Genomic DNA, 14,475 nt, shown 5'->3' with positions numbered 1-14,475 from the left:
ATTAATTTACAACTAAACAGAGTACTATCCTAAATTTAATTTAATTTAAATGTTTAAAATCCACTGTTACTTAATAATTCACTGTTCACATAATTATTACCTATATTTTATAATTTGAAGAATTTCCAATTGTTGATGGTGGTGGTGGTGATGATGATATTATTATTATTATTATTATTATTATTATTATTATTATTATTATTATTATTATTATTGAAAAAGAGTTGGAAGGGACCTTAGAGGTCTTCCAGTCCAACCCCCTGCTCCGGCAAGAAACGCTATACCACAGGTGTCAAACTTGCCGTGTCACCTGACGTGTCGCATCACAACTTTTTTTGCAGTGCAGGAGCTGGGGTAGGCGCAGCCTCCGTATGATGCAACTGGTTTAACACCTCTGCCCTATATCATTTCACACAAATGACTATCCAATCTCTTCTTAAAAACTTCCAGTGTTGAAGCATTCACAACTTCTGAAGGCAGGTTGTTCCACTGATTAATTGTTCTCACTGTCAGGAAGTTTCTCCTTAGTTCTAGGTTGCTTCTCTCCTTGATTAGTTTCCATCCGCTGCTTCTTGTCCTGCCTTCAGACTAATTTTCAGAGTACTTTCAGAGTAATTTCAGGAATAGGAGCAGGATGTAATTGTTCTTAAAATACTCTTTTTTAAAAAAAAAAACCCTAATTATTCTGGGAAAAGACGGAGGAATGGATGGTTAGATTCAGCAAAGCTGTTGTTGAATAAAACTCTATTACAGAGTAATAGTATCAACTTCAAATTGAAAGTTGTCGTGATTGCTGTTGGTACTGCTATTTATTTATTTGAATAATTTATATGTCAGCCGATCTCACAACAATGATTCTGGGTGGCATACAAAGATCAAACAACAAATTTAAATCATAATATTATGTTCAATATTGTACTTGTGATTTAGGTTAATTCTATGCACTTTGTAACTGTAGTTTTTGGGAGAAAAAAGAAAGAGGGCAAAACCACAACTGAATTTGCTGTGAAGATTGAGAAAAACGAGGGACTAGGAATAATACGGTATGGATTTTCTTTTTCTTAGTCAGATTTGTGGAGTTCTGTGTACACATACATACATGCACTTACTTCAGCGTTTTGATCTTTCGTAGCCTTGTAGATTTGGGCACTGCTCTTTCCAACAGAAGTTCTGTAGTTATTTTGGACATACTTAATCCCTTCCAATATTCTGCAGATCCAAGAGTGTCTTTAATCTTCCAGAAACGTTGCTAGTAAAAAGAATAACAAGAGAATTATTTAAATATCATCCCAATGTTGCAGATCAAGAAAATTGCTCAGGTAGAGGTACAGTTGCAGTATAGGCATCCTATCTCCTTATATTCTTTAGTAATGTTGGACTGAAATGCAGGTTGGAGACAATCTAAGAAATGTGGCTTGTGTCTCTTTTGAAATGGAACACACTTAATCTTCTATATTTATTTATACATGCCACTTTAAGATACCAAGATCTGTCAAACAATTAATTTAATTTTGGGAAAATTTTAGAAAAATCATCCCATGTGAAACAAGGTGTCTACTCCAGCAATTGGTCTCCTACTAGCTACGTTTTCCTGAAATTCTGACCACCCTTCTACCTCAGAGGTATTGTGACAAGTTACTTTATTCTGATTATTCCTGTCTTTCTTAAGATGATTTATGCCAGTTTATTTTTTTTTTGTTTTTCAACTTCAAATCTCTCAATTAGATGGCTCATTTTTAAAAAAAAAATATTTAACCATTTGTTCTAGGTCATTTGGTGATCATAGTATGCTTGGTACTGGTACTAAACTGAGAATCTTTCTGAACTGCTTTAGGGTTTGTACCTGTAAATGGAGGTTTCTCCCCTCTCCCTCCTGGGATTGCTTTTGAGCATTTATAAGGGCTGAGCATTTCATTCACATTCCTCCCGCCCTTAAAAATATGAATTTACATTCAGCTAGATAAGCTCTAAATCAGGGGTTCTCAACCTTGGCAACTTTAAGACTTGTGGACTTCAACTCCCAGAATTCCTCAGCCAGCTTTGCTGGCTGAGGAATTCTGGGAATTGAAGTCCACAAGTCTTAAAGTTGCCAAGGTTGAGAACCCCTGCTCTAAATTAAGGCATTTCAGTATTCTAGTTTACTAGAATGTTAGCTTGTTGGATTCTAGTACTTGCTGACTGCATAGTAAACCATTCTCCAATGAATTAACTCTGTTATTATGGGCTTCTATCTAGGCTATCATCAGCTGGAGTCTTGGGTATATTATGCCAGGAATAAAAAAAACCATGATGAATTTATCAAAGGTTCTGTACCAGCAATTCAGCCAACTCAGAGACTAAATTATGTCCAGGCACCTCTGGTTCTGTTTATACTCAGATCTGGTAAAGACCATCATACAGCTGTTGTTTACTGTCCCTCTTCTATATGAAATAGAGAAGGGTAATCATTCACTTATTAAGATTTCTTTCAGCATTACTTATTGTCAATATTAAGCCTCGTTCATGAGTTATTTCAGTCATTCAGAATTCATTCAATCTCACTTTGTTAGGCCATAAACATCTGCATACATTAGGTTTTCAAACAAAGCAGTAGCCAAAAGGAAAAAAAATATATTCCAAGGAGAATATCCCAGAGAAAGATAAACAGACCTTCACTTCAGGAGCAGAAAATCTTATCCAATCTTGGGAAAATAGACTTAAACTAAATGCGTATTACTTCCCTTTCAGCATTACTCCCAATTGTCATGGAAGTGTGGAAAAAGATAATTATTTCTTCCTTGCCCCATTAATTTTAAACCATAACCACACTTAGTGCTGCAGTGTGCTTGTTGGCAAACCAAAAGTTCAGCCAGCCAATTTGCTTAATGGTCAGGGAAGGATTTAAAAAAAAATGGAATAGACATTATCAAACTTTCTGTCCCTTTTAGCAGATATTGTTGCTGGGGTGGATAAAGGGGAAGTGGATCATTTTAACTTTGCAGAGACTTAAAGGGTAAGCTTGGGGGGGGGGGTGTGAAGACCTAAAAAGGGATGCTGGGAGACAAGTCTGGCCAACAGGTGGATTTCCTCACTTAATGTTATCTAATAATTTTGATCCTGCTCCTATTCCTGAAATTACTCTGAAAATTACTCTGAAGGCAGGACAAGAAGCAATGAATAGAAACTAATCAAGGAGAGAAGCAACCTAAAACTAAGGAGAAATTTCCTGACAGTGAGAACAATTAATCAGTGGAACAACCTGCCTTCAGAAGTTGTGAATGCTCCAACACTGGAAGTTTTTAAGAAGAGATTGGACAGCCATTTGTCTGAAATGGTATAGGGCAGGGGTGTTGCATCATACGGAGGCCACACCCACCCCAGCTCCGGCACTGCAAAAAAAGTTGTGATGCGACACGTCACGTGACACGGCGAGTTTAACACTTGTCATACAGGGTTTCCTGCTGGAGCAGGAAGTTGGACTGGAAGACCTTTAAAGTCCCTTCCAACTCTTCTTCTTCTTCTATAATAATAATAATAATAATAATAATAATAATAATAATAATAATAATAATAATAATAATAATAATAATAAAGTTGGACGGGACCTTGGAGGTCATCTAGTCCAACCCCCTGCTCAGGCAGGAAACCCTATACCATTTCAGACAAATGGCTGTCCAGTCTCTTCTTCAAAATTTCCAGTGTTGGAGCATTCACTGCTTCTGGAAGCAGGTTGTTCCACTGGTTAATTGTTCTCACTGTCAGGAAGTTTCTCCTTAGTTCTAGGTTGCTTCTCTCCTTGATTAGTTTCCATCCGTTGCTTCTAGTCCTGCCTTCAGGCGCTTTGGAGACTAGCTTGACTCCCTCTTCTTTGTGGCAGCCCCTGAGATATTGGAACACTGCTATCATGTCCCCCCTCATCCTTCTCTTCATTAAACTAGACATACCCAATTCCAGCAACCGTTCCTTATATGCTTTAGCCTCCAGTCATTTGATGTTACTTCGATAGGCAGTTGGCATTTTACGAAATTGAGCAACAGTTTGATTTTTATTTTCACTGAAAACAGGAAGTACTAAAATACTGAAAAAATGTTGTTTTTATGTTTTTACTTATTTATTTTAGATGAGCTGTAGCTTCCCCATTTTAGACAAGTTGCATAGCCAGAAAGAACAGAACTCCCAATTATTCAATTCAAAAACTAATATGTCTGATAAATAAAAACATCAGAGTTCTTTATTACACACATAACTTATTTCCATGTTGAAAATGTGTGCCATACAAGCCATTTAGTTCATTTTCTTGCATAGTTAAGCAGGGATCCTCAACATCAATAGAAATCTCCCTTGGCATGCACCAAACAATGTAATGCTCTTTAAAAAGCATTACTATTTTTATGGATTTATTTATCTAGGAGACAATGTAAACACTGCCTCCATGTCATTTATTTTCATGCATGCTTCCAATTCATTTTTTATAAATGCGACTGATTCCACTTCAGTATTTTGAAGCATTCTGTGATCTATTTTCATGCTGCCTCATGTTATTTTAGATTTTGCAGGATACTACTTTATCATAATAAGCTAAAGAGGAAATGATTACCTGACCACAAACGGTTACTTGAAGAAATTATTGTATATATGGAAAGATGAAGCTTGAAATAAATTGTTGGAAGATGGAGAGAGACTGTGCCCATCGGCCATCACTTGTGGGGTGCCACAGGGTTTCATGCTGTCTCCCCTTCTGTTTACCATCTACATGAAACTTCTGGGTGAGGTTATCTATCAGTATGGACTCAGGCACCACCAATATGCTGATGATACCCAGTTGTATATCTCAACATTACACCAGAGAAACTGTCTGAAGTTATATTGATCAGAGTAAACAAAATAAAGGTGACTCTCTGATTGATGGTTTAGAGCGCATGAAACCATTTTTGAAAAGCACTTTGTATTGACATGCGTTGAAAATACAGAGAAGCTGTGGCTGTTGTAGCAAAGTTCAGCAACATTTAAAGACCATCTATATTGGCTGGCAGCCCTGTGTCTGAACTTTTGTTTGATACTGTGGCCCATGAATCTGATAGAGTTATAATTTACTTACTGTATAGCTTATAAGTTTATGCCTCTTCATAAAGCCTGTTAGTCTGAAAAGGTGCTACCAGACTCTTTGATATCTGACAGTTTCCATTTACTTTTACAGGTGGTCCTTGTTTAGAAACCACAACTGGGATGGCAACTCAATCATTAAGCAAAGTAGTGACTAAATGAAAATGCAACTATGCTTATGAACTTGCTTCAGCTTTCTTTTGATTTACAGACCTGCAAAGGTTGTAAATATGGGGATTGGTTGTAAAATTACTTCTTCCCCACCATCATAATTATGAAAGGTTGCTAAACAAGGCAGTGGCAAATGAGGACTACTTACAAAGACTTTCAGTATATTTGCCACAAGATTATACTGAATCTCTTTTTCTCTCAAGTTCTTAAAGGAGATTGTAAGAATTTTACTTTCCCTAGCGGTTCAGTTCTTATTAAGTATATCTCCTTTCTTCACCCTCACAGGAAGCATGCAAATAGGACTTTGTGTATCTTCTTCCTGCATTTAGCAAAATCTTCTAAATCTAAATCTACATTGCAATTTTGTTTAGAGAAAATAAAATATCTTGGCCATGAAATTTCCTCTTCCTTCCTCCATAAAATTATTATTATTTTTAAATGTTCCGACAAATTGCTTGCTCCTCTCCAATTTCACATGTTGAGTCCCGCAAGGGAGAAGGGCGGTATATAAATCAAATAAATTTGAATTTGGCCAATATTATATTTCTCCATCTTGCACTAGATGCTATTGCAAATTCTTCATCAATCACAACCTTGCAAGTCTGCTCTTTTCTTATATTTGCGGTTACTGTACATAATGGATTCCCACTTATGTCAACCTACCAAACTGCTCTATCATTTTAACTGTTCCTGAAATAACCTTCCTGTGGACTGAAGCAATTGAATCTTCAGTTGCTGTCCAGAAACAAGTTTTATTAGCAGGCTTAACCATGGGAAATTTAATTCTGAACACTTTCTTACATGAATGGATTTGATTAGCCCAGGACTCAAACAGGACTCTACTTAATGATAAGGACATTCAAAATCCTTTTCATAATTAATGTGCATACTGACATCTTTTTGATATTCTTCTCAGTGTCCAAGCCACACTAATTTAAATAGGAATTTTAGAAAGGACCAACTATTAGTTTGAATTCTGCTGTAGACTCTGTTGCTGCTGCACACCCGTGTTTATACTAATATAGCTGCTGCTTTTTTGTCAGGCATCTGCCTCTTTGGTGCATGCTTATATGATCAATAGTATGTATCTCCAATGTGGTAAAAGAAAATTCCTGTTGACGGTTTTGATGACAAAACCGGGTTAACAAATTATGTAAAAAATAATAAATTCTATTAAATCCATTTCATCTGGTCAGTTATTAAATTTCTTTCAAGTCGCTGGAATGGACGGCACTGCAGAAGTTCAGTGAGAGAATAAACTATTAATCATCTGTTGTGCCATCTGCTCTTACTCAGAGCAACCTGTAGCATCACACTATTTAGCAACACCACACACAAATTATCTACTTGTTCAAAGGTTTGGGATATAAGCTTTCATATTTCGGAAAGATGCGAAGAACTGTTACAGCTTGCTTTCATTCTTAAGTTTGTTGCTTTCTCTTAGGCTATTATTATTTTTTTTAAATGTTCCGACAAATTGCTTGCTCCTCTCCAATTTTACATGTTGATGCTCTATAACGTTGGTTTTAACTTCACACCATCATGCCTCCCATTAGTTGACAGTTTTGTGGACTATTCATCAAAAGAATACATTTAGATGTTGTAACCTCAACAGGGACAGGTTTATGAAGTTAACAGTTATCCCTTTATCTATCATGGACATCTCACACAGATGTCCCTGAACTTGAAAGATGACCAAAACTACTAAATCTAGGCTGTAATGAATTTTGAAATAACATGATGTTATTTGCTAGAACACTTATTTACAAAATGGCTTCCGTCTCCATGAAACAAGTACTGACCTTTTTGTTTCCAACATGACTTTTTCTCAGGTAACCAATAAGGAGATTCCCCCGCCCATTTTATTGGCACTTCTAGAAAAAAAGTTATTGTGCCAGATCTTTGGATAGTATTGATGGGTTCTGATTCACTCCAGATGCAGTATGACATAGCATGAAACCTATATTCCAAATACCCATAAACACTGTAGAAGAATTGTATGGGAGTTTACAATTTGGAAGGATATTCTGAGCTAATTTATAATTTATCAATAAGAACCTCTTAGAATTGGTCCTTTGGATCTCTGTCATTTTATTCCAGGTCCTGCATGTTGAGCTAGAAGCAATTAATGATTGAACAAGGGAAAACACCAATCACCTCAATTTATGGTCCAAATGCAAAATAAAATTTTATGAAAAAAAATCAATCACTTCTTGAATTTGCAGAAAAAGATGTTCTAGTTTTTGGAATGTTCTTTGAACTTAGACATTTCTGGACTATGAAAAAATGTATCTGGTAAACGTCCAAAACTGTTATAGATTACATATAGTATCATTATTGTCCCTCTCAGATACAGAGAGCCACAAGTACCCTTCAGAAAAGAAATATACTTATTCTTCCATTCCTAGAAGTTGTTCAAAGAGTGATATGTTCTAGTTCATTCCTAACCAAACATATAGATATGGAAATTGGATCTCTTACCTATGTTGATCATAATCCAATAACTGTAAGCTTATACAGAGGAATCTTCAAGTGGTGGATTGTTTATTATTATTGCTAAAAGAGAATATTAAACTGAAGGATCAATACAGATAAAGAATGTCTAAACCAATTCAACTTCTGATGGTTATTTACAGTATGGAATTCAAATAAAGCATTTATAAGGAGGCTATTTCAATAGCCTCAAATAGAAATTTGTTTTAGAACAAAAGATTAAAGCTATCTATACACATATTAATAGAAGTAAGTGACACTTATAATAAACTGAACTTTGCCAAACAAAAATATTTTGAAAAGGGCAACAAATTAGATAAACTGCTGGTTATCAATTAGGAAAGGAACAAAACAAAATTCTTATAACTAATTGGGATGGCAACAGGTACTGTATGTTTCAACAATAGAGAATAAATCAATTTCTTGTTATTCCAGATTATGTAGTAAATATTAAATTCAGAACAGTATGAAAATGCAAGGCAGTTTATAAATTCACAGAATAACAAAATGAAGCTCTTTACAAACCAGTGATATCAAAAAGGAAATAAAAGAAACAATATAAACACCGAAACTGAAGAAATCTGTAGAACCTGATGGATTTTCTACAATATCATATAAGACTTTCTAAGAAATTGTGATCAAACTATTATCATAGGTAATTAATGAGATTTAACAATGTTCTCTTGGAAGAAAGCTTTAATTTACAGGTAATCTTAACAAAGGCAATTGGGACTGGAATTTCCATTGCTAAGTGACACAGGCATAAAGCACAATTTCACATGATCACGCCACATTCAGCAGCCATCATTAACTGAGGATTGTGAAAAGTCATTTTCTATGTTTATTCTGTACTTTCAAAACAATACTTATTATTGAATAGTCTGTTATATATTGCATTTTTCTACATACTTCAGGCCAAAGATCTGTGTAACCTATCTGGAAGTCTTACGTGTTCCATAGAAGCAATCCAACAATATTTTTTTATAATCCAATCTGTTATCCAAGTTAATCAAGTAGTTTAGTTACATAACTTATATTTGGATATTGTTAGTCCACCCTGTTCTTTTGAGTCTTCTAAAATCTTAAACCCTATTTTGGATCTTTTATTAAACCATATAAAACCAATCATTTAGTGTCTTTTTCTCAATTCTTTTTAGGGATCATTTGGATGAAAAATTTGGGCCTTGCAAAACGTTCAGTTTTACTGCTGTGATTCTTCCAAACATGACAGTTTCAACTTTTTCCATTTTGAAATGCCTTCCATTGTATTTTCCAAAGCTGGAAAATACAATGTTTCTTGTGAGGAGACTGCAAGCTAGCAGTCTCCAGTGGGTTTAGAGCAGTGGTGGCGAACCTATGGCACACGTGCCAGAGACGGCACTCAGAGCCCTCTCTATGGGCACGCACGCTGTTGCCCCAGCAGAGTTCGCCAGAGTAGTGAGCATGTGGTATTTGGATGTGACAGAGCAGGAAGTGAGCGAGCAAGTGGCGTTGGCCCTCAGGGATGCCCTGGAGATGGCGAGGGACTGGCCCCCGCCACCCTGGCCCCGGCCACGCTCACCCAGTCTGCCGTGACCACTGCAGCCACGCCCACATAGTGGGCCACGCCCCCACACACCCCCTGAGGGCACCACAATACTGATGCAGCCCTGGCACTTTGCAATAAATAAGTGGGTTTTGGGTTGCAGTTTGGGCACTCGGCCTCTAAAAGGTTCGCCATCACTGGTTTAGAGTTTTGGGAGGCAAGAGAAATCCATTTCTGCAGTTGACACCTTTCAAAAGAGAAAGAAAAAAAGGGAAAACACAATTAAGTAAAGAATGATGGAAAGGGTGGAAAACCCAGTTACAAAGTAGCAAATATAAGAAACATAACCAAGACCCATAAAGGATATACTAACACTTAAAGTTTAGGGAACAAACAGGGTGAACTTGAAGTATTAGTACATGAAGGCAGATATTACATAGTTGCCATTACTGAAACGTGGTGGGATGAAACTCATGACTGGAATGTACTGATGGAAGGATACAAACTATTCAAAAGAAACAGACCTAACAAAAGAGGAGGTGGAGTTGCATTATATATAAAAGATCATTACATCGCTACAGAAATCCACAAAACACCCCAGAAGACAAGCTCAGGGTCCAAAAAGATCTTGACTAACTAGGAACAATGGGCCCTATCCAACAACATGAAATTTAATGTGGAGAAAAGCAAGGTTTTACACTTAGGCAGGAAAAAACAAACATACAAGTACAGGTTAGGCAAAACCTGGCTCAAAAACTGTGACTAACTGTGAGAGGGACCATGGAGTCCTAGTGGACAACCACTTAAATATGAGCTAGCAGTGTGCAGCAGAAGCCAAAAAAGCTAATACAATCCTTGGTTGTATAAATAGAGGCATAGAATCAAAATCTATATATTAGTACAATGTTTCCCCGAAAATAAACTTCACCCCTAAAAAAAGACCTACCCTGATTTGTGGGGGTGGGCTTAATATAATCCCTAATTAGGACTCCGTCCCACCTGGCTGCTGAAATGGGGCAGGAGGCTGTGCAGCACATTGTGCCGCTGCCGCCACAAGGCAAGGCAGGTAGGGGAGGGGGTGGAGCTGCCCACGAGCCCCACACCTGCTTCCTTCAGCCCCCCCCCCCGGCCTGGCCATTCCTTGGCCCCTTTAACTCCCCTCCTGAGCCAGACTGCCATGCTACCATATGGAGGATGGGCAGGGTAGGCCTGGTACCCCTCCGTCATTTCAGAGCCAGGGGGGAGTGACGGCAAAAGGCTCCGCTGTCACTATGCACCACTGGTGGGGCTTTCTTGACGCTGTGCCCCACAGACAACCTGCACAGCAGCAGCTGCCGCCTCCTTCTCCTCCGCCAACTCTCCCATAGCTTGTGCCATAATCGGGCGGCACAAGCCTCCCCCGCCGCCTCCCTCCACCAGCCCTCCAACGCTGACACTGGAGAGAACGGAGAACGGGAAATGGAGCGGTTCTGCACAGTGATACAGAGCAGAGAAGAGCACTTGCTTGCCGCCCTGCTGCAGGGCAACGGAGTTCATGGGACTAAAAGTTCAGTCAGACCTTGCAACTTCTTGTGGAAAAAAAAAAAAAGATCTCGCGAAGTCGGAACTTTTTTTAATCTCACGAACTCCGTTTCCCTGCAGCAGGAAAGAAATGCGCCACAGCTGGAAAGCAGGTTAGTGTTGAATTTTTTTGCTTTCGGGAAGAGGGAGGAGCTGGCTGATGATTCGCCAAGCTCTATAGCAGCACCGGGAGAAGCGGCAGGAAACGGGAGATGTGGGGCAATGCAGGCAGCAAGCAAGTGCTGTTCTCTGCTCTGCATCGCTGCGCAGAGCCACTCCGCTTCCCGTTCTCCATTCTCTCCAGTGGCAGAGACGGAGGGCTGGCAGAGGGAGGCGGCGGGGGAGGCTTGTCCCACCCGGTCATGGCACAAGCCATGGTGGAGTTGGTGAAGGAGGTGGTGGCTGCCGCCAGGCAGTTAATCTGTGGGGCAGAGCGTGAAGAAAGCCCCTCCAGCGGTGCTCAGCGGAACCTTTTGCTGTCACTCCCCCCTGGCTCCGAAATGGCGGGGGACGATCAGGCCTACCCTGCCCATCCTCCGTACGGTAGCATGGCAGTCCGGCTCGGGAGGGGAGTGAAAGGGAGCAAGGAATGGCCTGGCTGGGGGGGGCTGAAGGAAGCGGGTGCGGGGTGCGTGGAGCAGCTCCACACCCTCCCCCACCTGCCTCATTTCATTGTGGTGGCAGCAGCGCGATGTACCGTGCGGCCCCCTGCCGCAAGCGGCCACAGCAGAAGTGGGCCAGCAGCCATGCGGGCTCTTGCTGGATGGGGCTGTTGGTGCCGCCACCACGAGGCGAGGCAGGTGTCACGCAAAATATAAGACACCACCCAAAAATAAGACCTAATGCCTTTTTTGGAGGCAAAAATATATAAGACTGGGTCTTACTTTCGGGGAAACATGGTATTACTACCGCTTTATAAAGCCTTAGTAAGGCCACACCTGGAACACTGCATCCAGTTTTGGTCACTACATTACAAAAAGGATGTTGAGACTTTGGAAAAAGTGCAAAGAAAAGCAACTAAGATGATTAAAGGCCTGGAGACTAAAACATATGAAGAATGGTTGCAGGATTTGGGTTTGGCCTAGAGAAAAGAAGGACTTGGGGGGACACGATGGCAGTATTCCAGTAATTGAAGGTTGTCACAAAGAGGAGGGGGGTCAACTTGTTTTCCAAAGCACCAGAGGGCAGGACAAGAAACAATGGATGGAAACTAATCAAGGAGAAACAACCTGGAATTAAGGAGAAACTTCCTAACAATGAAGACAATTAACCAATGGAACAGCTTGCCTTCAGAAGTTGTGGGTGCTTCATCAATGGAGGTTTTTAAGAAGAAACTGGACAGTCACTTGTCTGAAATGGTATAGGCCAGGGTCTCCTGCTTGAGCAGGAGGTTGGACTAGAAGACTTCCAAGGTCCCTTCCAGCTCTATTCTGATTGATGAAAAGGATGCTGGTTCACATACTTTCTTTTCTAATTACCTTCAGAAATGGCTTTTTAACTTTTTTAGTTATCAGGAACCTTCGGATTAAGAAGTTTTACAGTGTGAATTTCCTTCAATTCTTAATGAAAGAAGCTTTAAATACTGTACAAATTTGAGGACTTAAATTATTATTATGTGAATAATCAATAAACAGATGATTAGAACATTGATTTTGGAAAATAGAAACAGGTGGATTTGAAATACAATTTGAAATTATAAGAATTCTTCTTACAGGAAAATGTTTTTGTTTTGAATCTCTTAAAAAACATTACTGGATGGAACTTTGAAGGTTGGACATTAGAGGAAACCATAAGGCAAGGCTTTTCAACCAGTGGTACGAGTACCACCTGTGGTACATTGGCACCTGGCAGGTGGTACGCGACCATCCTAGAAAAATGATAGAGGGGGAGGGGAATGAGCTGAACCGGTGGCAGCACCACACAAGCCTGAGCGAGAGATGGCTGGAGCTGCAGGGCTGTCAGGGCTCAGCAGAAGCGCCAGGATCAGCTCTTCTTCGGGACTGTCAGGGTTCAGTGGAAGTGCCAGGATCAGCACCAGGCTCCAGCTGGAGCTCAGGGCTGATCCTGGTGCTCCTGCTGAGCCCTGAAGAAGCACCAAAGCTGGAATGTTGCAGCCTCTCCAGGGTCTTGTGATTTACATTCAGATGCTTGGCAACTGATTCATATTTATGACGGTCACAGTGTCCCAGGGTCATGTGAAGTGACCAAAACCTGCTGCAACCACCCAGCAGACGGTGGGAATAAAAACCAAACACCCCCCCACCCCACCCCCGCTGCCAATTATCAACAGAAATGCTCACAACAATGAAAACCTCAGACAGGAGGAAGAGCGCCACCGGGAGGGCAGGCAGGTGTCTTGCTCAGCTGTGGCTTGGGGGACACTTTTTTCAGTGCCACTGTAACTTCGAACAATCACTAAGTGAACTGTTGTAAGTCGAGGACTACCTGCACTTCATCACTTTTTTCCTTTTTTCGGGGGTGGTGGTGGTCATCAAGTTTTTGACACCTTGCTAGGCGACTGGTGGTACTCGGATATTGACATATCCTAAAAGTGGTACAATGCGTGAAAAGGTTGAAAAGCCCTGCCATAAGGAACTAAAGATTACAATTGTAACGCTGATCCCAGCGTTTCTGGGGGAAACGTTTAGGGGGGAAATTTTTAGAATGGAATTACTAATCAGGAGATGTACAAGTACCAAAATTAAGGCAAGGAGAATTCAACAATGGATCTCTGACCTGCTAATTGAATTGAAGACCTCTAAAACCTGAGAGCCAAACCTGACACGTCTTCAAGAGCTTGAGACCAAGTCAAGACTGGATCTCCTAGCAACAGAGGGCGTGTCAAGTTTGGCTAACTTGGTCTCAAGAGCAGGCAGACAGAGAAAACCCATTGGTGGATTCTCCATCTCCTGTGCTGGAGAACACTTTTTCTTTACTATGATCTTATTTTTTCTGTCTTTTCTTTTTGTTCTCCAAGTAGACTCCATTCTTATGATGCTTTGGAAGTTTCCTTTGCCAAGTCATGTTTGAAGAATGGTGCAAGGTGGCTTTGCACCCTGCATAGGCTGATCATGCCTGGCAGTAGAAGAGAAAAATGCTGAAGTGGAGTGCTTTGTGCTAGTGAGACAGGGAGTAGGCCAAGACCTCTTGGGCTTTGTCAGGCCACGGGCTGAGGCCTTCTGGATCTGGTAGGATGGAATAGGCCAACGCTTCCTGGGGCCTGACAGGGTAGGGAGCAGGCTGAAGCCTTCTGATTATAGCATAGGTGGGCCAAGTGGGTGGCTGAGATGGGGGAAGAGATATGAGGTGGTGGTAGGGAGCTGGGGGTGCTGCAGCAGCTGGCACTTTGGGCACAGGTAATGTCTCTTTGCTCAGCATCATTGTAATTTAAAATGGTTGTAAATCAAGGTAGATAGATAGATAGATAGATAGACAAAAATATTTGTGTACCGTATATACTCGAGTATAAGCCGAGTTTTTCAGCCCATTTTTTGAGCTGAAAAATGCCCCCCTAGGCTTATACTCGAGTCAATATTTTTCCCCAGTTCTTTGTGGACTTACAATATCCGAGCACCGTTTAAAGAGACGCCGAAGGAAGACGGTGCCCAACTGCGCGCCTTTCCCCCTTGGCGGGGTGGTCTTTT

The 14,475-nt window shown here is 40.4% G+C and overlaps 1 protein-coding gene across 1 annotated transcript in view; it reads right to left on the bottom strand.

The window, feature by feature from the left end:
• LRWD1 (leucine rich repeats and WD repeat domain containing 1) overlaps nucleotides 1-14,475 on the bottom strand; it is a 37,562-nt gene that overhangs the window by 17,395 nt on the left and 5,692 nt on the right. Inside the window, exon 2 of the mRNA XM_015826910.1 lies at nucleotides 1,110-1,249. Within this exon, the coding sequence (XP_015682396.1) occupies nucleotides 1,110-1,189 (80 nt within the window). The 5' untranslated portion in view covers nucleotides 1,190-1,249. The remainder of the gene's footprint in view (nucleotides 1-1,109; nucleotides 1,250-14,475) is intronic.

The sequence above is a fragment of the Protobothrops mucrosquamatus genome, unplaced genomic scaffold, assembly GCF_001527695.2.
Source record: "Protobothrops mucrosquamatus isolate PMUCROS unplaced genomic scaffold, P.Mucros_1.0 scaffold3375, whole genome shotgun sequence".
In the NCBI taxonomy this organism is placed as follows: domain Eukaryota; kingdom Metazoa; phylum Chordata; class Lepidosauria; order Squamata; family Viperidae; genus Protobothrops; species Protobothrops mucrosquamatus.
Note: the sequence above shows the minus strand (reverse complement) of the source record. Positions and strands in the feature narration are given on the sequence as shown.